Below are 26,495 nucleotides of genomic sequence, written 5' to 3'. Positions count from 1 at the left end.
AAGTCATATGAAAATTTGAAGTTTGAGCCCAGGATCCAGAGGCTTGCAGTAAGCCAAGATCAGTACATACATCTCACTATATACATAGGTTGAAAGTGAAAAGATAGAAATTCTATGCAAATGGGAACCTAAAGAGGGAGACAGTGGCCATATTTATATCAGACAAAATAGAGTTTAATTCCAAAACTGTCACAAGAGACAAAAAAAGGTACTATGTAATGATAATATGGTTAATTCACCAGGACTTAATGTTTTTTATATATATATATAAACATATATATTATTCATAAATATATATACACCTAACATCAGAGTATACATATATACATATACATACATATATATGTATATATGTATACATACTTATATATGTAAACATACTTATATACTTATATATGTAACATACTTATATATGTATAAGTATAAACATACTTATATATGTAACATACTTATATATGTAAACTTATATATGTAAACATATATAAGTATGTATACGTGTATATGTATATATCCATATATATATACACACACACATACATATAAAGCACCTTTTACAAAATTGAAGGGAGAAATAGACAGCAACACAATAATAGGAGATTTCAATATCCCACTTTCAATAATGGATAGAAAAATGAAACAAAAAAATCAATAAAGCAAGTGGACATGACCAACACCATAAACCAATTGGTCCTAACAGACATATACAGAACCACCAAAAAACATGGAACATTGTCCATGAGAGATCACAAGTTAGTTCACAAACAAGTCTTAACAAATTTAAGAAAGTTAAAATAATATAAAGTATCGTTTCCAATCATAGTGGAACAAAACTAGAAAATAATACTAGGTGACTGAAATATTCACATATATGTGGAAATTTTAAAACTCATTCTTTTTTTCTGTTTTTATTTATTTTTTTATTATTATACTTTAAGTTCTAGGGTACATGTGCACAACGTGCCAGTTTATTACATAGGTATACATGTGCCATGTTGGTTTGCTGCACCCATTAACTCTTCATTTAACGTTAGGTATATCTCCTAATGCTATCCCCCCCTTCCCCCACCCCACAACAGTCCCCGGTGTGTGATGCTCCCCTTCCTGTGTCCATGTGTTCTCATTGTTCAATTCCCACCTATGAGTGAGAACATGCCGTAACTCATCATTTACATTAGGTATTTCTCCTAATGCTATCCCTCCCCCTTCCCTCCCACCCCACGACAGGCCCCTGTGTGTGATGTTCCCCACCCTGTGTCCAAGTGTTCTCATTATTCACTTCCCACCTATGAGTGAGAACATGCGGTGTTTGGTTTTCTGTCCTTGTGATAGTTTGCTCAGAATGATGGTTTCCAGCTTCATCTATGTCCCTGTGAAGGACATGAACTCATCCTTTTTTATGGCTGCAGAGTATTCCATGGTGTATATGTGCCACATTTTCTTAATCCAGTCTATCACTGATGGACATCTGGGTTGGTTCCAAGTCTTTGCTATTGTGAATAGTGCCACAATAAACATACGTGTGCATGTGTCTTTATGGTAGCATGATTTATAATCCTTTGGGTATATACCCAGTAATGGGATCGCGAGGTCAAGTGGTATTTCTAGTTCTAGATCCTTGAGGAATCGCCACACTGTATTCCACAATGGTTGAACTAGTTTACACTCCCAACAGTGTAAAAGCATTCCTATTTCTCCACATCCTCTCCAGCATCTATTGTTTCCTGACTTTTTAATGATCGCCATTCTAACTGGTGTGAGATGGTATCTCATTGTGGTTTTGATTTGCATTTCTCTGATGACCAGTGATGATGAGCATTTTTTCATGTGTCTGTTGGCCACATAAATGTCTTCTTTTGATAAGCATCTCTTCATATCCTTTGCCCACTTTTTGATGGGGTTGTGTTTTTTTTTCTTGTAAATTTATTTAAGTTCTTTGTAGATTCTGGATATTAGCCTTTTGTCAGATGGGTAGATTGCAAAACTTTTCTCCCATTCTGTAGGTTGCCTGTTCACTCTGATGATAGTTCCTTTTGCTGTGCAGAAGCTCTTTAGATTAATTACATCCCATTTGTCTATTTTGGCTTTTGTTATCATTGCTTTTCTGTTTATGTCATGAAGTCCTTGCCCATGCCTATGTCCTGAATAGTATTGCTTAGGTTTTCTTCTAGGGTTTTTATGGTTTTAGGTCTAACATTTAAGTCTTTAATCCATCTTGAATTAATTTTTGTATAAGGTGTAAAGAAGGGATCCAGTTTCAGCTTTCTACAGTTTCAGCTAGCCAGTTTTCCCAGAACCATTTATTAAATAGGGAATCCTTTCCCCGTTTCTTGTTTTTGTCAGGTTTGTCAAAGATCAGATGGTTGTAGATGTGTGGTGTTATTTCTGAGGCCTCTGCTCTGTTCCATTGGTCTATATATCTGTTTTGGTACCAGCACCATGCTGTTTTGGTTACTGTAGCCTTGTAGTATAGTTTGAAGTCAGGTAGGGTGATGCCTCCAGCTTTGTTCTTTTGGCTTACGATTGTCTTGGCAATGTGGGCTCTTTTTTGGTTCCATACGAACTTGAAGGTAGTTTTTTCCAATTCTGTGAAGAAAGTCATTGGTAGCTGGATGGGGATGGCATTGAATCTATAAATTACCTTGGGCAGCCATTTTCACAATATCGATTCTTCCTATCCATCAGCATGGAATGTTCTTCCATTTGTGTCATCTTTTATTTTGTTGAACAGTGGTTTGTAGTTCTTCTTGAAGAGGACCTTCACATCCCTTGTAAGTTGTATTCCTAGGTGTTTTATTCTCTTTATAGCAATTGTGAATGGAAGTTCACTCATGATTTGGCTCTCTATTATTGGTGTATAGGAATGCTTGTGATTACATTTACTGATTTGCATATGTTGAACCAGTCTTGAATCCCAGGGATGAAGCCCACTTGATCGTGATGGATAAGCTTTTTGATGTGCTGCTGGATTCGGTTTGCCAGTATTTTATTGAGGATATTTGCATTGATGTTCATCAGGGATATTGGTCTAAAATTCTCTTTTTTTGTTGTGTCTCTGCCAGGCTTTGGTATCAGGATGATGCTGGCCTCATAAAATGAGTTACAGAGGATTCCCTCTTTTTCTATTGATTGGAATAGTTTCAGAAGGAATGGTACCAGCTCCTCTTTGCACCTCTAGTAGAATTTGACTTTGGATCCGTCTGGTCCTGGACTTTTTTTGGTTGGTAGGCTATTAATTATTGCCTCAATTTCAGAGCCTGTTATTAACAACTCACTCTTTAAACTATCATTGGGTTGGGTGATGTCAGCAATATGGCAGACTAGGAGGATTCTGACTTTCAATTCTTCCATGGACGTACCAAATAAACAAATACAAATACACCAATTCATTTTGAGAGAAATTCAGACACTTATTGCAACACACACACACTGGGAAACTGAGAAAATATCCACATTGAAACAGGTAGAAAAAACTGACATAAGCTCCTGCCGCAAACCACACCCCAGAAATAGCACTGCACGGTCAGGAGCTTCTCCAGCTTCAAAAAGGAAGTGTTTGTTTTTTATCTGGAGCCCACAATCTCTTGGTTGTCTTACTGTCTCTCTGCTGTACTGAAGAATCTCTGCTGCAAAAACAGGCTGCAGGGCTGGCCTCTGTTTTTCCAGGCTTCCAAACTATCTGCCATTTCTGTCATGACTCCAAGTTAGGGGAGACATAAACCAGTTTCTCAGGCAGCCTTCGAACAAGACAGAATTCTGGACATAGGATCCACTCTTCCATTTCTGTCCTTTGTTATCCTGTTGTACTGTGCAATTCTGCAGTCCTCCTATTTGTAAGGAAGACCCCATTGAAGCCCAGCTCTACCAAACAAAAGGGCAAGTTCCTCTCCTTCGAAATGTTGGCTCCCGTGTGCTCCTCTTCCCAGGCATGGGGATGTACAAAAATGGAAAAATGAAAGTAAAAAAAAAAGGTGGCATGTCTGCACCTTCTCTACATGTGAGGAGTTCCCGTTCCTGCCTCCTGAACCAGAACTAGAGGGCTTCTACTGAGCCCCCATATCTGAGGTCCAGTGCCTATTTCCAGGTTTCTGGTGCATTGAATCCAGATCGAGGGATTGTGGAGGAGAAAACCTAACTTTTATGGTTGCTATCCAAGGGATTGGCTCCTATATCAACTGCCTCTGAGAACAGATGGGGCTTGGCATTTGAAATCCCGTGGGACCACAGAGAACTAGGAGATGGTTTTAAACAGGCAGCTATACCCCTAGACTTAGTGCAGAGTAAGCAAGGAAAATTATCTAACTTCCAGTTTCTCCCTGGAAGAGGTCTGACTGCACACAATCCCAGCTGCTGTCCGGGGGTCAGGGCTTTAACTAGAGTACATCTGGAAGCCTAGAGGGCAGGAAATTAGTAAAGTTCCCAGAGCCTCAATAGGCATGTGGGTACTTCACATGTCTTCTCACCCTACCTCACTCCAGCAATAAAACCAAGTCTCCAGCTTCTCCCTGAAAAGAGTTTCTCCACACATTGGGCATCCCAACTTTCATAGCTCCCACCTAAACAACTGGCTCCTAAATCACCTACCTCTGGAAATGTGGGGGCTCAGCATTTGAGAATTCCCTGGTACCACAGAGAACAAAGAGGCAATTTTAACTGGGTACAAGAACACTTCCAGCAGCTATCCCACATAAGGCTTAGCACAGAGCAAGCAGGCAAAAATACCAAAATCCCATTTTCTCACTACAAAAGGTTGGATTTGCACTTTCTCAGACTTTGCCCCAGAGTTGAGCTTCTATTTAGCCAGCATCTGGTTGGTGGTAAGTCAAGTAATTAGAAGTCCTTTGTGAACCTGAACAGACATGCCTTCTTCCCCAGCTGGCTCCAGCGATAAAGCCAATCTTCATCTTCTCCCTGGAAGGAGTTTGTCCATACATCGAATGTCCCATATTTTACAGCTTCTACCTGAGGGACTGGCCTCTAAATCACCTAGTTGTAGGAGCTGATGGGGATAGGCATTCTCAAGTACCCCAGGGACTGCAGACAATGAAGAGATGCTTTAAACACATAAGGAGCACTTCCAGCAGCTTTCTCCTGGCTTCATGCAGAGAGAGTAGGCAAAAACCCCCAGCACCCAGTTTTTCTTTGAAAGGGGTTTGACTGTACACCTAATGTCAAGTTTCCCAGCGATTTCCATGGGTTACATTTTTAATTAACTTGCATCCAGGCACTGACAGAACAAGCAATCAGTAGTCTACTGAGTGTCTGCACACTTCATACAGCTCTTTCCCCTGGTTCATTCCAGAGATAGAACAAGTCTCCAGCTGACTCACCTGTCTCTAAGAACTGATGAAACTGGGCATTTTCTAGGCTCTTGGGGGCAACAAAGAGCAATGCAACTGTGTGGTCTGAATAGGAGTGCAGGCATTTGCCACAGATCATCTCCCCAGCTTAATGCAGAGTGAGTGAGAGATAAACTCCAGCTCTGAGGTTCTGCCTGAGGAAAAAAGGAACTTGATCACACATCTAGCAACCCATCTTTTCCAGCTGCTTCTCAAGGGACTGACTTCTATCTTACCTATCTCTGGGGCACTGACAGGACTTGGCACACCCTAAACTCCTGGGGGCCACTAAAAACAAAGACAGTAGTTGGGACAAATACAAAAGTTTGAGTGGCACTTAATCTCTGCCAAGTTGATCAGTGAGATCTATTTCCTACATGAAGCCAGTCTCACAAGATTGGGAGAGGTGGCTGTCTTATCTAATGCGCAGAAACTAATAGAAAGAGTCAAAGAAAATGAAGAAAAAAGGGGAATATGTCCCAAACAAAAGAACGAGATTAATTTCCAGAAATGGAGCTAAGTGATTTACTCAACAGAGAATTCAAAATAACAGTCACAAAGATACTGACGTCAAGAGACCGATGAATGAACCAAGTGAGAATTTCAACAAAGAGGAAAAACAGAGGTTTAAGTTCCAGAATAAATAAAGAACTTCTACAATTCAACAACAAAAAAGAAGAAATAACCCAATTTTTTCTTTTTCAACTTTTATTTTAGATTCAGGCAGTACATGTGCAGGTGTGTTAACTGGGTATATTGTGTGATGCTGAGGTTTGGGATATGAACGATCCCATCACCCAGGTACTAAGCATAGTACCCAACAGTTTTTCAATCCTTGCCTCCTTCTCTCACATCCCTCTCCACACCCTAGTGTCTATTGTTGCTCTCATTGTGTCCATGAGTACCCTATAATTAGCTCCACTTATAAGTGAGAACATACAGCATTTGGTTTTCTATTCCTACAAATAACCCAACCCTAAAATGGGCAAAGGACTTGAACAAACATTTCTCCAAAGATTATATACAAGTGGCCAATAAGCATATGAAAGATGTTCAACATCACTAATAAATAAAGAAATGTAAATCAAAAGCAATGAGATATCCCTTCATAGCCATTAGGATGGTTACATAAAAAAAAAAATTAACAAGTCTTGGCAAGGAGATGGAGAAACTGGAACCCTTGTGCACTGCTGGTGGGATTGTAAAATGGTACAACTGCTATGCAAAACAGCACAGCAGTTTCAAAAAATTAAAAACAAACTACCATATGATCCCTCAATCCCACTTCTAAATATGTGTCAAAAACAATTTGAAAAGATGAGCTCAAAGAGATATCTTCACCCCTATGTACACAGTAGCATTATTCACAACAGCCAAGAGGTGGAGGCAACCCAAATGTCCATTAATCGATGAAATGATAAACAAAATGTAGTTTGTTTGTTTACACACAATGGAGTATTATTCAGCCTTAAAAAGAAAGGAAATACTGTCACATGCTATAACATGGATGAATCTTGAGGACATTATGCTAAGTGAAATAAGCCAGTCACAAAAGACAATTACTATATTATTTCCCTTACATGAGGTATCTGAAGTAAATACACAGAAATAGAAAGGAGAATGGTGGTTACTAGGGACTGAAGGGAAGGAGAAATGGGGAGTTGTTAATTATTAGATTACCAGTTTTGGAAGATGAAAAAGTTCTGATGATCTGTTGCACAGCAATGTGAATATACTTAATATTACTAAACTGTGAAATTAAAGTGCTCTTAAAATAGTTACAACAGTAAATCTTATTTTATGTGTTTTTACCATGATTAATCTTTTTAAAATCAAAGAGCATTTTGCTTACTTGTCCTCTTAAAAAATTGAAGGAGCTCTTCGATCTAAATAGTTGTCTGGATCCTGTATCTCCCTTTTCCCCATGGATAGAAATGTAGACATTTGCTACTGTTCCAGCATTCCATAGCTCACCCGTTGCCACAGTCACTTCATATATTGTCACTGACAACATAAGAAAAAAAACTTTCAGTGCCAAGAAGTACTCATATAACAGAAAATTACGTACAGAAATCTCCCCTTATCCATGGTGGAAAAGTTCCAAGATCCCTAGTGGATGCCAGAAACCACAGATAGTAACAAATTCTATATATACTATGTTTTTCCCTATTTATACATACCTATAATAAAGTTTAGTTTACGAATTAGGCACCATAAGAGATTAACAGTAACAATAAAATTGATTAATTATAACAATATGCTGGTCACAATTTCACAGACAGAAAACTTGTTCTTACCACAAATCTTACCAAATTTGACATACTTTTTTTTTCTTTCCATATCAATTCAACAACTTTCACCTTTTCACTTAAAGGAAGTACTTTACAGCTTCTCTTTGAAATATCCAAAATGCCAGCATCACTGTTCTTGCACTTTGAGGCCGTTATTCAGTAAAATAAGGGTTACTTGAACACAAGCACTATGATACTGTGACAGTCAATATAATAACCAAGATGGCTACTAAGTGATGCACAGGCAGAGAGCATACACAGCGTGGATTCACTAGAGAAAGGGGTGATTCACATCAGGGCAGGATGGAGCAGGACAGCAGGAGATTTCATCACACTCAGAACGGGACACAACTTAAAATTTGTGAATTGTCTGTTTCTGGAATTTTACATTTAATATTTTTGGACAGCAAGTGACTTTGAAGAACTGAGACCAAGGAGAGAAAAATGGATAAGCGGGGACTACTGTACAGAAATCCAATCAAGAGTTCTAGTTCCAGGTAATATGGAGTAACCCACACCATCCAGTCTCTCCTACTGAATACAGCTATAAAACTTTGACAGAATGCATACAACAGCTATATGAAGATCAAAACATGAACAGCAGCAGGAGGAATGGGGAAGAAGACCAAAATTTAAAGTAACACCAAACATCTCTGAGTTTACCATTTTTCCTCCTCCACAGTCCCCCAGCCTGGATTCAATGCACCAGAGACCTGGAAATAGGTACTGGGACCTCAGATATGGGGGCTCGGTAGAAGCCCTCTAGTTCTGGTTCAGGAGGCAGGAAAGGGAACTCCTCAAATATAAAAATGAGAAGATGCAGACATGCTACCATTTTTTTACTTGCATTTCTCTATTTTCTTACATCCCTGTGCCTGGGAAGAAGAGCACATTGGAGCCAACATTCTGAAGGAGAGAACTTTCTCTTCTGTTTGATGAAACTGGGCTTCAACAGGGTCTTCCTTCCAAACAGGAAGACTGCAGAAGTGCACAGCACAACAGGATAACTAAAGCCTCAGTTTTCTAAGCAAAGGACCAAAAGAAAGATCCAAGAACTGTAGAGGCTTTAAGAACTGAACTGACATTGGAACCACAGCCCACAGAAGACAGGTTAGGATTTATAACCTGAAATTAACCAGTAGTCAACTATATACTAAAACAAAAATATCAACATTCTCCTTAGGATTTAAATAAGAACTAGTGTCTCATATAATAATATGTAAAATGCCCAGAATATAATATGAATACTCAGAATATTAAGAACAAGAAAAATATCAACTCACATGGGAAAAGAGAACGGAGACATCACCATTGAGATGACACGGGTACTGATTATCTGGCAAAGATTTTAAAGCAGTTGGGATACAAATGTTACTACAAACAAGCATGAACTCATAAAACCAATGGAGAAATAGAAAATCCCCGCAAAGAAATAGAAAACTTAAAGAAGAATCAAACAGAAATTTTAGAACTGAAAAAAAGCATCATAAACAAATTTTAAAACTCACTGAATAGGCTTAAGAGCAGACCGGAGAGAACAGAGGAAAGCACAAATGAGCTTGAAGACAGATAAATAGAAATCATCCAATCTAACAACACAGAAAAATGCTTTTTTAAAAAAATGAACCTCAGGGACCTGTAGGATAATAATAAAATACCTAATGTTCATGGGCATGAAGTACCAGAAGAAGAGAAAAAGATTCTGATTCAAGAGTTCTGTGAATTCAAACACAGTTCTGCACTGCCCTCCCATACCAGCTCCATCCTCTGGATTTTCACATCAGTTGATATTCTTTCATATTCCATTCCCTCCTCAGCTCATGCAGAAGGTTTAGAAGTAGGAATTATTGAGGGAAGTTTTATTTACTTTCTGGGATTGTAAACTTGACAATCCTTTTCTTTTTTTTTTTTTTAATACAGGGTCTGGTTCTGTCACTCAGGCTGGAATGCAGTGGAACAATCATGGCTCACTGCATCCTCAACCTCCCAGGCTCAAGCGATCCTCCCTCCTCAGGCTCCGGACTAGCTGGGACTACAGGCATGTGCTACCATGCCCAGCTAATTTTCATATATATATATATATATATATATATATATACACACACATATATATAATTTATATATATCATTTATATATATCATTTATATATCATGTATATAATAATATGATTATATATTATAACATTATATTATATTACATATTCATAATATATAATTTTATATTTTTTAATAGAGATGGGGTTTTTCCACGTTGCTCAGGCTGGTCTTGAACTCAAGAGATCCACCTGACTTATCCTCCCAAAGTGCTGGGATCACAAGTGTAAACCACCACACTCAGCCTTCCTTATTATTTTTCTAACCAAAATTTCATTTTTCCTTTTTTAAAAACCAAATAACTATGCTAAAGTTGGAGAGAGAAAACAAGAGGAGGGGGATCAGAGTAACAGTGGTTTATCACGTTTGTGCTATTCTAATCAGAGGTGTTCTTCTTTTATTTTCCATGTAAGAACTTAAAAGACAAATATATAACAAAAATGAACTGAAATTTTCTTAATTGACATATTTCCCCAGGGTTCTACTGGGTAAACTGAAATACAAAATAGTTGTTTCATTAAAAAGTACCCATAGGGCATCAGCAAGATGCATTTGCCCACAGAGACACCATCATAACAACAATACTTGGAACATTTGCCTTTGTGAGAACCCCAGAAACCGCCTAAGAGGTTCCTGCACCCAGGCAAGCCCAAAGACAAAAAGAACCTCATCAAGTCAGTAGGAAAATTCATGGCATTTTACATGCTGAAGCTCCCCCTCCTACCCCCAGCACATAGAGCATGACCAAGTTGCATTTATACCTAGATATACAAGGATGGTTCCACATATGAAAATCAATCAATGTAACATGCCACATTAATAGAATGAAAGACAAAAAACAAAAAACATCATCAATGCAGAAAAAGCATTCTTATAATCCAACATCCTTCCTTGATAAAAGCTCTCAACAAACTAGGAATAGAAGGAAGCTATCTCAACATAATAATGGCAATATATAAAAAGCTCACAGCTAACACAATACTTATTGATGAAAGAAAAAAAGCTTTTCCTGTAAGATCATGAAAAAGACAAGGATGCCCACTCATCATTTCTATTCAACATATGACTGAAAGTTCTAGGTATTGCAATTAAAACAAGAAAAACAAATAAAAGATATCCAACTTGGAAGAGAAGAAGCAAGATTATCGCTGTTTGCAGGTTATATATGTAGAAAACTCTAAACGGCTCCACACACAAAAAAATTGTTAAAACAACAAAATCAACACTCAAAAAGCAACTGCATTACTATATACTAACAAAGAATAATACAAAAAGAAATTAAGAAAACAATTGCATTTACAATAGCAACAAAAACAATAAAATACTATACTTAATACTAAACCAAGGCAGCAAAAGACATGTACAGTGAAAACTACAAAACATTGTTAAAATAAATTAAAGAAACAAATAAATGGGAAGACACCCCACGTTTGTAGGTTAGAAGACTTAATATTGTTAAAATGTCTACATTACCCAAAGCAATCTAAAGATTAAATGCAGTCCCTATCAAAATCTCAACAGCAATTTTTACAGAAATAGGAAAAAATCCAAAAATTCAAGTAGATTGCCAAGAGATCCCTGAATAGTCAAAACAATCTTGAAATGATCAAAGTTATAAGTCTCACACTTCTTGATTTTAATACATATGACAAAGCAACAGTAATAAAGGCAGTGTGGTACTGGGATAAAGATAGACAGACTAATAGAATAGAATAGAGAACTCAGAAAAAAGCCCTTGATTACACAGTCAAATGATTTTGACAAGGATGCCGAGACCACACAAGGAGGAAGACAGTCTCTTCAATAAATGGTGTTGACTAAATTGGATATCCACATGCAAAAAAATAAATAAATAAAGTTGAACCTTTATCTTACATCAATATGTATATTAACCAAAAATGGATTAAAGACCTAACCATAAAAATCTAAATCCATAAAACTCCTAGATGAAACCTTAAGAGAAAACCTTCAGGATATCAAATTTGGCAGTTATTTCTTGAATATGACACCAAAATCACATGCAACAAAAACAAACATAAACAAATGGGGCTACATCAAACTTAAAAACTTCTGCACAGCAAAGGCAACAATCATTAGTGTAAACAGGCAACTTATGGAGTTGCAAAAAATATTTCCCAATCATATCTCTGATAAGAGGCTAATATCCAGAAAAAATAAGGAACTCCTTCAACTAAACAATAACACATGAAAAAGAGACAATCCAATTTAAAAATAGGCAAAGAGCTTGAACAGACAATTCATCAAAGAATATATACAAATGTCCTACAAGCCTACAAAAATTCAACATCACTAATTATTACAGAAATGCAAATGAAAACCACAATGAAAAACTACCTCACACCCATTATAATGGCCAGTATCAATAGAAAAAAAAAACAAGTGTTGGGGAGAATGCAGAGAAATTGGAACCCTTGTGGGATGTAAAATTGTCCAACTACTATGGAAAAAGGTAAGGAGGTTCCTCAAAAAATTTAAAATGGAATTACCATATAATTCAGCAACCCCATTTCTAGATACACACTGAAAAGAGTTCAAAGTAGAATCTCAAAGAGATATTTAAATTTGCACAGCCATGGTCATTACAACATTATTCACAATAGGTAGAAGGTGGAAGCAAGCCTAATGTCCGCTATCAGATGAATGGATAAAGAAATTGTGGTATATACGTATGATACAGTAATATGCAGTCTTAAAAAGAATAAAAATTCTGTTAACATGCTATACCACAGACATTACATTAGGTAAAATAAACCAATCACAAAAGGACAAATACTGTATGCTTACACTCATATGATGTATCTAAAGTAGTTAAAATCATAGAAACAGAAAGTAGAAATGTGGTTCCCAAGGGCTGACAGAAGTGCGGCGGGGTGGGGATTGGGGGGAATTAGTATTTAATGGATATAGAGTTTCAGCTTTGTAAGATGCAGAAGATCTAAAGATCTGTTGCATAACAATGTGAATACACTTAACACAAGTGAACTGTACACTTAAAAATGTTTAAGGTAGTAAATTTAATGTTTGTGTTAATTATCACAATTAAAAATAAAATTTGTTTAAAAGTAGCTCACACAGCCCGTGAGCCCACTTTTGGTGTTTTCTTAGGAACCTTTATCCTTTGCAGGAAAATAATTCCATAATTACAACAAATTTTTTTTCAGGTACACATGATGGTATACTGGTAAACTGGGCAAATACTTTTAGAGTTACTGTTGTCTTCAATGACGAATAACTACCATTACTTTTTATAAACTTAAAGGAATAAAATATAGCAAAAAAGACATTAATCCAGCTTTCGTTATTTGTACCACCTAGAACTTATGTGTCTACCTCTAGTGAAGAGTGTTACTTATTTGTAATGGTATCATTTCAGACACAGCATCAATCTTAGCTAGAATATTAGATAAAAATATGGCAAGGGTAAATCATCATTTGCTATATCTACCACTGACCTAGATAACTAAAGGCTTATCAAATTTATAGATAACATATGATAAGGTATGGTTAGAATACCAAGCCATGTCCTGAAACTGAAAAGAAAACTATTTATTAATAAGCCATAAGGGTCAAGCCCTACACAAAAGACAAGTAAAATCAGAACATATTTGTAGAGTGTGCCTTCTTTGAGCAGAACTTTAACAGTTAAAATGGAGGGAAGTAGCAGCAGAAAGTCACCTCTGCATCATTACTAACAATGGGTAGGAATAGGGCACCTGGAGAACATCTTCTCAGGTGAAACGTGTGGGCTGATGAGGAAGAATAGTGATAACAATGCTTCCAAATGGTGGAAAAAAAATACTTATGAATGGTAAGAACGATGCTCCTGCTTCACTTTTCAGTAAGTAGAGCTATTCATGTCTTTTCAAAAATATTTTTAACTTCAGAAACTTAAGAAAAGTGATCACACCTTATTTAAAACCACAAAGGAGTCATCAATCTGTGCAAATGTTTACCAGTCTATGTTCCCTCAAAAAACTACACAGGTTGGTATGGACCTAAGCCTAATGTCAGATAAGACTTACTATTACTCATTTATTTATTTATTTAGAAAATTAAAACATCACTTTTTTTTTTTAATTATACTTTAGGTTTTAGGGTACATGTGCACAATGTGCAGGTTTGTTACATATGTATCCATGTGCCATGTTGATTTCCTGCACCCATTAACTCGTCATTTAGCATTAGGTATATCTCCTAATGCTGTTCCTCCCCCCTCCCCCCACCCCACAACAGTCCCCGGAATGTGATATTCCCCTTCCTGTGTCCATGAGTTCTCATTGTTCAATTCCCACCTATGAGTGAGAACATGCGGTGTTTGGGTTTTTGTCCTTGCGATAGTTTACTGAGAATGATGGTTTCCAGCTTCATCCATGTCCCTACAAAGGACACGAACTCATCATTTTTTATGGCTGCATAGTATTCCATGGTGTATATGCACCACATTTTCTTAATCCAGTCTATCGTTGTTGGACATTTGGGTTGGTTCCAACTCTTTGCTATTGTGAATAGTGTCGCAATAAACATACGTGTGCATGTGTCTTTATAGCAGCATGATTTATAGTCCTTTGGGTATATACCCAGTAATGGGATGGCTGGGTCAAATGGTATTTCTAGTTCTAGATCCCTGAGGAATCGCCACACTGACTTCCACAATGGTTGAACTAGTTTACAGTCCCACCAACAGTGTAAAAGTGTTCCTATTTCTCCACATCCTCTCCAGCACCTGTTGTTTCCTGCTTTTTTAATGATGGCCATTCTAACTGGTGTGAGATGGTATCGCACTGAAACATCACATTTTTAATAGAACATAGTCTGGATTGGAGAAAAATCTATTTTTTGCCAATTGTCTATTTGATAATCTCATATGCCCTTATCCTGTTCTCCCCCAAGGCAAAGGCCAGCAGACCCAAGAGCAAATGGTTCTTATGGATAGTCACCCTGAATTCTTGTGCTTGGGAGCAGTGACTACCTAACCCTGAGTAGAACAAGAGCCTATTATCAGCCATAAATTTACACAAGGCTTGAACACATCTCTGCTTTTGGCCAGACATTTAGAAAGTCATTGAATGAACTCCAACAAATTTACAAGAAAAAAACAAACAACCCCATCAAAAAGTGGGCAAAGGACATGAACAGACACTTCTCAAAAGAAGACATTTATGCAGCCAAAAAACACATGAAAAAATGCTCATCATCACTGGCCATCAGAGAAATGCAAATCAAAACCACAATGAGATACCATCTCACACCAGTTAGAATGGCCATCATTAAAAAGTCAGGAAACAACAGGTGCTGGAGAGGATGTGGAGAAATAGGAACACTTTTACACTGTTGGTGGGACTGTAAACTAGTTCAACCATTGTGCAAGTCAGTGTGGCGATTCCTCAGGGATCTAGAACTAGAAATACCATTTGACCCAGCCATCCCATTACTGGGTATATACCCAAAGGACTATAAATCATGCTGCTATAAAGACACATGCACACGTATGTTTATTGTGGCACTATTCACAATAGCAAAGACTTGGAACCAACCCAAATGTCCAACAATGATAGACAGGATTAAGAAAATGTGGCACATATACACCATGGAATACTATGCAGCCATAAAAAATGATGAGTTCATGTCCTTTGTAGGGACATGGATGAAACTGGAAACCATCATTCTCAGTAAACTATCACAAGGACAAAAAACCAAATACCGCATGTTCTCACTCATAGGTGGGAATTGAACAATGAGAACACACAGACACAGGAAGGGGAACATCACTCTCCGGTGACTGTTGTGGGGTCGGGGGATGGGGGAGGGACAGCATTAGGAGATATACCTAATGCTAAATGATGAGTTAATGGGTGCAGTACACCAACATGGCACATGTATACATATGTAACAAACCTGCACATTGTGCACATGTACCCTAAAACTTAAAGTATAATAATAATTAAAAAAAGAAAGTCATTGAGCAGTTGTGTTTTATTTCCTAATGAAATAGATAAATTTTCAAAAATGAGGTAGAGCCCAGTGGGAAAAGTACACATTGACTTGCATTTCTTAGCCCTGGAGGAACTTCATTTGACCTTCAATTTTCTCATGACCGCCTAAGAATTAATTTCCTTGTTTTGATTAAGAAGCATTTCAGCCGACCTTCCTATAGGGCTGTTGACAAGAACATATTTCTGAATGCTGGCATGTGAAACAACTAAAAAGCATTTTCCATCGGAGAGGTAAGTAATAAGAAACTGGCAGTCCTTAATCATTCATTTACTCAACCTGTGTTTATTGGTTCCCTGCCCTTCAGTATTTAGGCAAACAAGTTTTATCTGTGCTACCTGGAGTTGAATCTTTCCTACCTGGAAGGACGGGTTGTCCTTTACTTAAAAGAGGAAATTCTCGACAGATTTCCCCATCCTCTTGATCTCGCGCCAACCATCGTTGAACAGGTACATAAAACTGTTTTCCAGAATTCGTATTATGCAATTGTATCTATAATAACAATAATATTACTTTCAAAAATGTAGGAATGCTTTATCAAAGTATCAAATAAGTTTTTGTTCAAGACTGCCACTTAGCTCAGAGAATTATTTTTAATATGAGAAACGTTGATAATTTGACAGTGCTAATTTCTTCTTTTACTGCCATCTCAAGTACAATGGCATTTCTTTCCTCTATCTAAAAATCTTCCTATTTCTATTTATTTATTTATTTTTTTGAGACAAAGTCTTGCTATGTTGCCCAGGCTGGTTGCCAACTCCTAGGCTGAAGTGATCCTCCCACCTCAGCCTCCTGAGTAGCTGGGACTACAGACACGCGCCACTGCACCCAGACAAATTTTCTATTTCTAGTGTTTCTATTTTGAAATGTTTATGTCAAACATGGCAATTTCTTCCCAAATCTTATGTCATTAATATTTTCCTGTTAAGAAAGAGATGTTTACATTTTTAGAAATACATTATTTCCCTGTTTCAACTTCTTAGAAATTAACTTTTGGTTTAAAGTGATTTTATAAATACTAGCATAAGGTCAGATTTCATACACTACAGATTCAAACTGATATGGTTCCCCCCTTGGATCCTTAGCAACGAACAAAATTCAAGCACTAATTATTTATATGATCACCTATTATACCTAATCCATTTATCCTGGAGTTAAACAAGAATGTTAATAATTTCTGGTAGGAACTGAAAGATATGAAGATCATCAAAAAGTAAAAATTATATTTTCTGATACTAAAATCTAGCCTTTTCTGAATAGAGTACTATTATTCTTTTACAGTATCTCTTGGAGTTCCAGTAATTGATGTCACAAAATAGTGAATAAGCATGCCAGTGTGCAAGGGTAATGTAAGGATTGTTAGCCTACCTAAATATTCAAAATTACTTTAAAACTTCAGTATGTTTTCTGATGTTTAAGAATTCAGAAATGTTCTGTAATGGATTCAGATGTTTCATTTGTAGTATAATGAAATGTTTACAGAAAGATAACTTTTTCATTAAAATATTTTTAGAAATAAAGCTTCGGTGAGGTGTTATTTTAACTATTAAATTAATCTTACTCTTTTGAGAATGCCTTAAATCAGACACTTTCAACTTTAATGATTTTAAAATCACCTTGTTAAAAAGGCAGATTTTCACCCAGGCACAGTGGTTCACACCTGTAATCCCAGCACTTTGCGGGCCCAAGGTGGGCAGATTGCTTGAGCCCAGGAGTTTGAGACCAACCAGGGCAACATGGCAAGACCCCATCTCTACAAAAAATAAAAAATTAGCCAGATGTGGTGGTGCATGCCTATAGTCCAAGCTACTTGGGAGGCTGAGGTGGGAGGATCACTTGAGCCTGGGAAGTCAAGGCTGCAGCGAGCCATGATCGTGCCACTGGTCTCCAGCCTGGGCAATAGAGAGAGACCCTGTCTCAAAAAGGAAAACAAGGCAGATTTTCAGTACCTTATCCTACTAAGGTCTGTGAGTCTTAGACAGGTTCAGGAATTTACATTTATAAATGCACATTAAGTGTGATTCTGATACAATGTAATGTCACTTTTAGAAAGGCTTCCTGAGAACCCATGAGAAAAACTATTGTTTGCAAGGTTATTACTGCCAAGACTGTCTGATTTGATTATTTTAATTAAGGCCCAAAGCTGATCATTTGGGAAGCAGAAAATAACCTAACATTTTGAACTTTTTATTTTGTAATCTTCCCTAACTAAACTTGAAAAAAATCAAGATTAAGTTTCTAAAGCAATGTGGTTATTTTATGGAAATGTATTATTTTTGCTATCACGGAATCAGTGATTCTGTTCAAATCCCCATACAAGTTGGCTGACTTAAAATTTCAAATTTCAAACTTCTAAACTGTATTATAAGAATTTAACAGAAAATTTTCAACCCATTATCTAATTTGGCAAAATGGATAAACTGGATAAGGGCTTTTGTACATTCAGAAGGAAACTTTGAATCAAGAATGTGTCTCTTCTTCACAGGTACTCAACAAAAGCCAAAGTAAACCTTAGGCAAAGTTCCCTTGCAGTGAGAGAATACTTGCCAAAGAGAGAAAGACAATAGAAATTTTCAGCCTGATTTTTATATCATTCCTCTGTAATACAAAATTTTTTGTCTCAGCATCCCAAGTTCATAATGAATGTAATCTTGCTTATTGGCTATCAGATGAAATAGCAGGAGGATTAATGATAATTTTCATATGTTAGTTTACCGTACAGAGAGGGAAGAAAAAAGATATTGTCATATATGATCACTGAAGAATCAATTTGAATATCATACTTCAAAAGCTCTATATAGCATGAAAGAGCGTATTTCACATAGAAGCCACTTAGTAATTTTGAATTTTAAAATATAACCTCAACATTCTGTATTTTCATAAGGTAAGTTTTATTTTTTCATTCTGCTTTCAGAATCTTCTGTAACTTTAACATAAAGAAGATGGTATTAACAACTATATATTTCTGCTAATGGAATTTTTAATGTTTTTAAGGAATTACTCATCTTCTATGAATTTTTCATCAATTCTTCCACATGTTAAAACTCAAGAAGAGTAAGTTTGCCGAAAATATCAGGAATATGACTAGATTTTCTTCACATTTCGAGAACTTGTTTAGTTAAAGAGCATTTATTTTGAAATGACAGAAGATGTAAATACACCATATACAAAAGTGGATGACAAGCTCTATGATTTCCAGTGTTGGAGATCTGCATTAACTGACAATCATGCTAATAAGTAGGATGTTTCAGGCTGAACAATGTAGAAAATTTAAGCCTTTTTTAATCTTAAAAATACTCAAGGGGCATTTTCTTGCTTAGCATGAATAGACTAAATTTCAAAGCTGGCATTCAATTCTAGTAGACTATTATTTCATCAACACAGTGGTCTATCTTTACAACATTTCTGAAGCAAATAACATACAGCTAGTCATCTTTTTATCAGTAGTGCAACTATATCAAGAAGCTATATGAGTTTATCCAGAATCCCAGGCGTTTTTTTCTTTGCAAAGAGGTGAAAGAATTGCTTGGTTAAGGTGCCTCCCTCAATCAATTAAGAATTAATTAATTATTAAGGGCATATGATACTTCTGCCTTGAAGAAAGCACTGGCTAAAAAGGTACAGGACTCTATCAACTAATTATAGCATGATGAGTTGACTCCTGAGAGGAATATGCAGAGGATTTTGCAAAGAATGGGAAAGTGTTGATATATCCTTACCTCCTTGCAGTGCCAGGAAGGGGAGGGTCCAGAGTTGGTATGACCAATACGAATCTTAAAGAGTGCTCCAATGTCTCCAACTGTTATCTATGAAGAGCCAAGGGAACAATTTTCAATGTAATTTCACAAAATCCACTTAAAAACAGCTCAGATTAGGACATGATATGTCGATAAAGGGGTCAATTCATTAAGAAGAGGTAAGAATTATAAACATGTGCACACCTAACAAGAGAGTACTAAAATATAATAAGCAAAATTTAACATAACTGAATGGAGAAACAGACACTCTATGATAATAGTTGGAGACTTCAATACCTGACTTGAATGATAGGTAGAACAAGTAGAGAAAAGAAGAAGAAAATAGAGGACTTGGACATTACACACCACCTAGACCTAACATCTATAGAACACTCCACCCAACAACAGAAAACAGTCTTTCCAAGTACACATGGAACGTTCTCCAGGATAGAACATATGTTATGCAACAAAACAAATCTTGAAAATTTAAAAAGACAAATCATACAGAGTATCTTGTCCAAACGCAATGGAATGAATCCAGAAATCAGTATTATAAGGCAAACTGAAAAGTTCAAAATATGTGTAAATTCCAAGGCAGGTGGATCATGAGGTCAGGAGTTCGAGACCAGCCTGGCCAAAACAGTGAAACCCTGTCTCTACCAAAAATACAAAAATTAGCTGAGCGTGGTGGCAGGCGCCTGTAATCCCAGCTACTTGGGAAGCTAAGGCAGGAGAATTGCTTGAACTCGGGAGGCATAGGTTGCACTGAGCTGAGATCATGCCACTGCACTCCAGCCTGGGCGAGAGAGCTAGACTCCATCTCAGAAAAAAAAAAAAAGTGTAAATTAAAGAACATACTCATAAGCAACAAATAGGTCAAAGAACAAACTGCAGGAAAATTAAAAAATACTTTGAGATAAGTGAAAACAAAAATATAACACAAAAATATGGAAAAAGCAGAGCTTTGAGGGAAATTTATAGCTATATACACCTACATTAAAAAAGAAGAAAAATCTCAAATAAATAACCTAACTTTACATCTTAAGGAACTAGAAAAAGAAAGGCAAACTAAATCCTAAGCTAGTAGAAGAAAGAGATAGATTGATAAACAAAAGGGAGAATATAAAAACAACAAAATAAATTAAATTAATATTTGGTTATTAAAAACATCAATAAAACTGATAGACTTTAGCCTATCTAGATTTTAGCAAAGAGAATTGCTAAAATCAAAAATAAAAGTAGGGACATTACTATTGACTTTACAGAAATAAGAAGGATTATAAAAGAAGGCTATGAGCAACAGTATGCCAACAAATTAGATAGCCTACATGAAATGGACAAATCTATAGAAACACACAGACCACCAAAACTGACTCAAAGAAATAAAAAATATGAATAGACCTATAAAGGGTAAAGAGATTGAATCAGTAATCAAAAACCTCCCAAGAAAAAGAAACCTAGGACAGAAGGCTTCATTGGTGAATTCTATCAAATATTTAAAGAAGAATTAATTCCAAACACTTCCAAAAAAGAGGTGGAAATACTTTTTAACTCATTCTACAAGGTCGGCATTATGCTGATAACAAACTCAAAGACATAACAAGAAAACTATAAACCACTGTGCCTAATAAAGATGCAAACATCTTCAACAAAACTAGCTAATGAATCCAGAAGCATATTAAAAAGTTTATATGTTATAACAAACTAGGATTTATCCCAGGAAGGGAAATTGGTTCTACATACAAATATCAATCTAATATACCATGTAAATAAAACAGAGGGGAAAAACACAATCATCTCAACTGATGCCAAACTGCCCCCCTGACACACACACATATACATTTGATAAAATCAAATGCCCTTTCATGATTAAAAAAAAAAATCAACAAACTAGAAATTGAAAAGAACTTCCTGAACATGATAAAGGGCACTTATCGTGAGAAAAACCCACAGATAACGTCATACTCAATGGCAAAAGATGGAGAGCTTTTCCCCCAAATCCGGAACAAGACAAGGATAATAATTTTTGCTACTTCTATCAACACTGTACTGAAAGTTCTAGCTAGAGCGATTCAGCAATAAGAAAAAATTTAAAACATCCAAATAGGAAAGGAAAGGGAAGGGGAGGGAAAGGAAAGGAAGGGGAGGGGAGGGGAGGGGAAAAGGGAGGAGGGAGGTAGATCGGGGAAGGGAAGGGAAAGGGAAGGGAAAGGGAAGGGAAGGGAAGACAAGACGGGTTGCTAGGGGTTGGTAGAAAGGCAACAGGGAGTGACTGCATAACAAGGTTTTCTTTTGGAGTGAATAAAATGTTATGAAAGTAGATAGTGATTGTTGAATAACACTGTGAATGTACTATATGCCACTAAATTGTACAATTTAAAAATTTTTAATGGTAACTTTTGTGTATTTTACCATAATAAAAAAGAAAAGAAAAGGTCTATACAAAGAAAGTACAGGGAAAAAGGAAAGGAAGACGTAAAACAGTCTGCCTAAGAACGCTTACAAGAAAACAATTCATTAGAACAAACGAAACTGTGATCAAAATTGGCATGAAATTACTGCATTTAATGAAGCCATCGCCTCTACAACAAGAGACTAATGTAGCCATCCCAGAACTTAAGCAAGAGTGACAACAGAAAGAGCTGAAATTTAGTAGCAGCATTAAGAAAAAAGAAGCATCAAACTATGAAAATGAGGGGTTAAGGGTGTTCCTTTCTTATTACAGAATTGAAAATTATTTAGCCCTACAAACTATGTGAATATATAATTCAATTTAAAAGAAAACATGAAACATTAAAATAGTAAAACAACAACAGCTCAGATTATTTTTATTTCTTACTCACGGAAAATAATGACAAAATCTTCTACTTTTATTGACTATAAACACAAGAGTGTCTTTAAACATTGACTCATATAGGATGGAAAAGTTAGATCAAACTAATCTAATGGTAACAATGTTTCCAAATGGTTCAGCCTCTCCTGTGGTTGTAGTACACCAAACGCCCAGGATCACATGGAGGTGGCTGTCCTATGAAGACTTACAATACTTAAGGACACTCTTTTTTCATGGTGATTTTACTCTGTCTCCACCTGGTTCAAATCAATCCTTCTGTGCATCCATTAATTTATTCAACAGACTTTACTAAGCATCTACAAGTGCCGGGTGCTTGACCCACTTCAAGTCTTGCCTTTGTTTGTTAATGTATCTGACTTCAGTTTAACAGCATGGCACTGGTCTACCTGCTTCATCTTTGTTACCTCTGTTTCCCTCTAGATCCTGATCTCCATGTGTCTAGCCATGGTCGAATAACTTGATAACTAATAACTAATAAAAACCAATAATTAACGACTTGATGACAACTTTTTTGCCTTCCTTGTTTGACAATTTCATTTTTCCCTTTTTGAGCTTGACTTTGAGCCTTATCTGGAGAGCCAGAAAGTCATAAGCCCTTGCTCCTGATGTCTGTCCACATAAAAATAAATGTTTACCATCTAGTATTTCTCTCTAGCTACTGTCTCTTCCCATATTGCAGATTTACTTGTGTTAAATCTGCTTGAGCAAAAACTTCCATAAATTACTTTTGAATGATCTTCTACAGGGCACATGATGTTATTAAAGGGATAGACTACGTTCGTCCCAAAGTACCTACTAGCTGTATCACTTACATTAACAGTTTATACTCAGTTTTATTACTTACAGTAAATATGTCTTCGTGGCCAACCTGAAATCGAGCCCCATGTGTTCCATAAAGATATATGGGGGCTGAACTTCTATGTTGTCCATACAGAATAATATAAATCTGTGAGCTGGTCCCTGCATCTGGCAAGTCACTGGTGATTATAAAAACTTTCCAGTTACTACCTATAAAAGAAAAAATAACATACAGCATTATGGCAACTGAGAGAAATGGAAGACTCAGAACAGGAGGTCATAATAAAACTAGGAGAGTTCAGGATAGACAAAACTTATCCTTCATCGCCTCTGAAAAAGTGCCATAACAGAAGATTTATATTTGAAATTTAAAATACTCAATAAAATTACTATTTTCTACAATGTGACAGTGAGAATATTTCCAAAAAGATTTTTAGTGAGGTGGCTAGGGTGGTATCATTACCATATTATTGTTGGTCATACCTGGACTCCAAGAGAGTCACTAAACAACTTCTTTGAAGCTCCCAGTATTTTGACAAAAAATCTCCAATATTCTCAGCCATGGCATGTAACATGTGCATTGAGAATTAATGCCTTTTAGGATATTTTTTGAGTTTAGACATTTATTTTCCAAAATAAAAATTTATATAATAATTAAGAATTTAAACAGGAATTGGCTGAGTAGAATTTGAGAAGTTATCTGCTATAATTTATTCATTTATTATTTTAAGTATCCCCAATTAATAAAGTAACTAAATCCTACAAACAGAAGTGTATTTTGTATCACCTAGAAACAAATGAAAACAATGCTAGAAAACATATGGCTCATTGTGAACATAACTGATACTGACTAAACATTATAGTACATTAATAGTGGTATGATATAATGTCCTAGGATTTCGATTTAATTTTGTCAGGTTTCTTTGGGGTAAACATCAGTGTATTATTGCATTTTCACATTGCTATAAAGCTACTACGACTAGGTAATTCATAAATGCGACTAGGTAATTCATAAATAAAAAATGCGACTACGTAATTCATAAATGCGACTAGGTAATTCATAAATAAAAGATGTTTAATTGACTCATAGTTCCACATGGCTGAGAAGGCCTCAGGAAACTTACAATCATGGCAGAAGGCAAAGGAGAAGCAAGTACCTTCTTCACAAGGCAGGAGAGAGAGAGAGCGCGCGCAAAGGGGGAACTGCCAAACACTTTTAAAACCATCAGCTCTCATGAGAACTCACTATCATGAGAACAGCATGGGGGAAACCATCCCCATGATCCAACTACCTCCCACCTGATCCTCCCTCAATACCTGGGAATTACAATTCAAGATGAGATTTGGGTAAGGACACAGAGCCAAACCATGTCAATCAGAAAGTTGATATTTAAGAAAAATGAAAGCCAGATGTGATGGCGCATGCCTGTAGTCCTACCTACTTGGAAGGCTGAGGTGGAAGAATCGCTTGAGCCCAAGAATTTGAGGTCACAGCAAGCTATGATCTTGCCACAGTACACTCTAGCCTGGCCAACAGAGCAAGAACCTATCTCAAAAAAAAAAAAAAAAAAGGAATAAAACGAAAGTGAAGTAATGAGAAATTAGGGAACACACTCAAGATTACATAAAATAAGTAAGAATACAAGGCAATAAAATTAAGAACTACTGACTTAAATGGCATTCTACTCATTAGACTGTTTTCCTCTCTTCCAACTTTGAACTAAAATGTATTTTCCATGTTTTTCATTAAAATAAATAACCAAAGGCTAGATTTAAATTTATATGGTACAATAAATACACATTAAATTAATGTATGTTTGTATTTGTATTTTTTATTTTTATTTATTTTTTTGAGAGGGAGTCTCACTGGTGTCACCCAAGCTGGAGTGCAGTGGTACGATCTTGGCTCATGGCAAACTCTGTCTCCTAGGTTCAAGTGATTCTCCTGCCTCAGCCTCTCGAATAGCTGAGATTACAGGCGCCCACCACCTCACCCAGCTAATTTTTGTATTTTAGTAGAGATGAGGTTTCACCATGTTGGTCAGGCTGGTCTCGAACTCCTGACCTCAAATGATCCACCCACCTTGGCCCCCCAAAGTGCTAGGGTTACAGGCATGAGCCACTGCACCTGGCCTGTTTGTAAAAAATCTACTTTAAAATATAAAACTATATTTTGTTTGCCCTACACATAGTGGAAAGCCACGTTAGGCTACCAAATCATCTTGGAAGACAATCAGTAAATAAAAACATAATTTTAAAAAACTAGTCAAGGATGGTCCGTCTTTAACAGTGACAGAAAATGTTAAATTGCAATTACAAACTACAGAGCTAGAAAAATTCTAGCTATGTTCTGTAGGATAACTGGTATGTTAGTTCTTGTTTGAATAAATTGAAATACCACACTTCTGTCTTAGAAATGCAGCAAAAGAGTTCAGGGGAGAATCAATACTTGCTAAAAGTGCACAGAACAAATCAATCAAGAAAGAAATTGCATTTTCAAACAACTAGGATGGAAAGGCTGAAAAGTGAGAGAATGAAAATAATGAAATATGATGTCCGTTTACTATGGGTTTTTGCACCTCCCTAAATCACTAAATGATTCAAACCTTAACCCTGCAATGGAGTGCCATAAAAACTGGAGTAGAATCTAAAGATCATGAACAAAGATTCATCTTTCAGTTTATAACTTACATTTCAATCAACAGAAAGCCAACAAGTCATTGGGTCATTACTAGTTGACCACTGTCTAGGGAGGAGTAGATGAAAAACATAAGATGATGTCATTGTCTTCCATTAGCTTGTAATCTATATGAGATAATAGGCCAACACACCAAAAGAGAAAAACATCAGAATATTCTTAATGTAATATTTTAGTGAGGTGAGGTCAGATCACAGAAAAACTAACATAATGAATAAGAAAAATTAGAAGGAGACAGAAAAGAAGGGGAGGGGGAGGAGAAGGAGAGAGTAGGGAGGAGGAAGAGAACAACGAGAAGCCAAAAAAAGAAAAAGAAACATCAGCAAAAAGAAAGTACAAAACTTTATGCCATAATCTTTTAAAGTAGAAGTCAAAAAGCAAGTAAGACAGAAGATTTCAGGAGTTTGTACAGCATCTAACCCAGTTTTCTCAGAAATGCTATGGGAGAAAAAATGTGAATAGACAAAATTCTAAGTCTTTGTAATATACATATACCACTAGGCCTCAATTTGAAAAAGAGTGAGTTGAAGGGGTGAGTAAATGAACTGGAGAAAAAAAGAATGCAGGTGGTGGACAAACAGCTCCTTTTTTCTTTTTAGAAACAGTTTAGTCATTTAATGAGCAAACAGGTTGGGGAAAGACTCAATTTACCAGAGCAGACACAAAACAAATAGA

General features: G+C 36.4%; 1 protein-coding gene across 1 annotated transcript in view; it reads right to left on the bottom strand.

Annotated features, from left to right (window-relative positions):
• The window catches only part of LOC101179227 (lipoxygenase homology domain-containing protein 1), a 158,904-nt gene extending 134,741 nt beyond the window's left edge, over nucleotides 1-24,163 (bottom strand). Inside the window, 5 exon segments of the mRNA XM_030795086.1 lie at nucleotides 7,189-7,340; nucleotides 16,093-16,225; nucleotides 19,453-19,539; nucleotides 23,169-23,332; nucleotides 24,100-24,163. Of these exon segments, the coding sequence (XP_030650946.1) occupies nucleotides 7,189-7,340; nucleotides 16,093-16,225; nucleotides 19,453-19,539; nucleotides 23,169-23,332; nucleotides 24,100-24,163 (600 nt within the window).
• Between the last annotated feature and the right edge of the window lie 2,332 nt (nucleotides 24,164-26,495).

Source organism: Nomascus leucogenys, chromosome 16 (genome assembly GCF_006542625.1).
Source record: "Nomascus leucogenys isolate Asia chromosome 16, Asia_NLE_v1, whole genome shotgun sequence".
Classification (NCBI taxonomy): domain Eukaryota; kingdom Metazoa; phylum Chordata; class Mammalia; order Primates; family Hylobatidae; genus Nomascus; species Nomascus leucogenys.
Note: the sequence above shows the minus strand (reverse complement) of the source record. Positions and strands in the feature narration are given on the sequence as shown.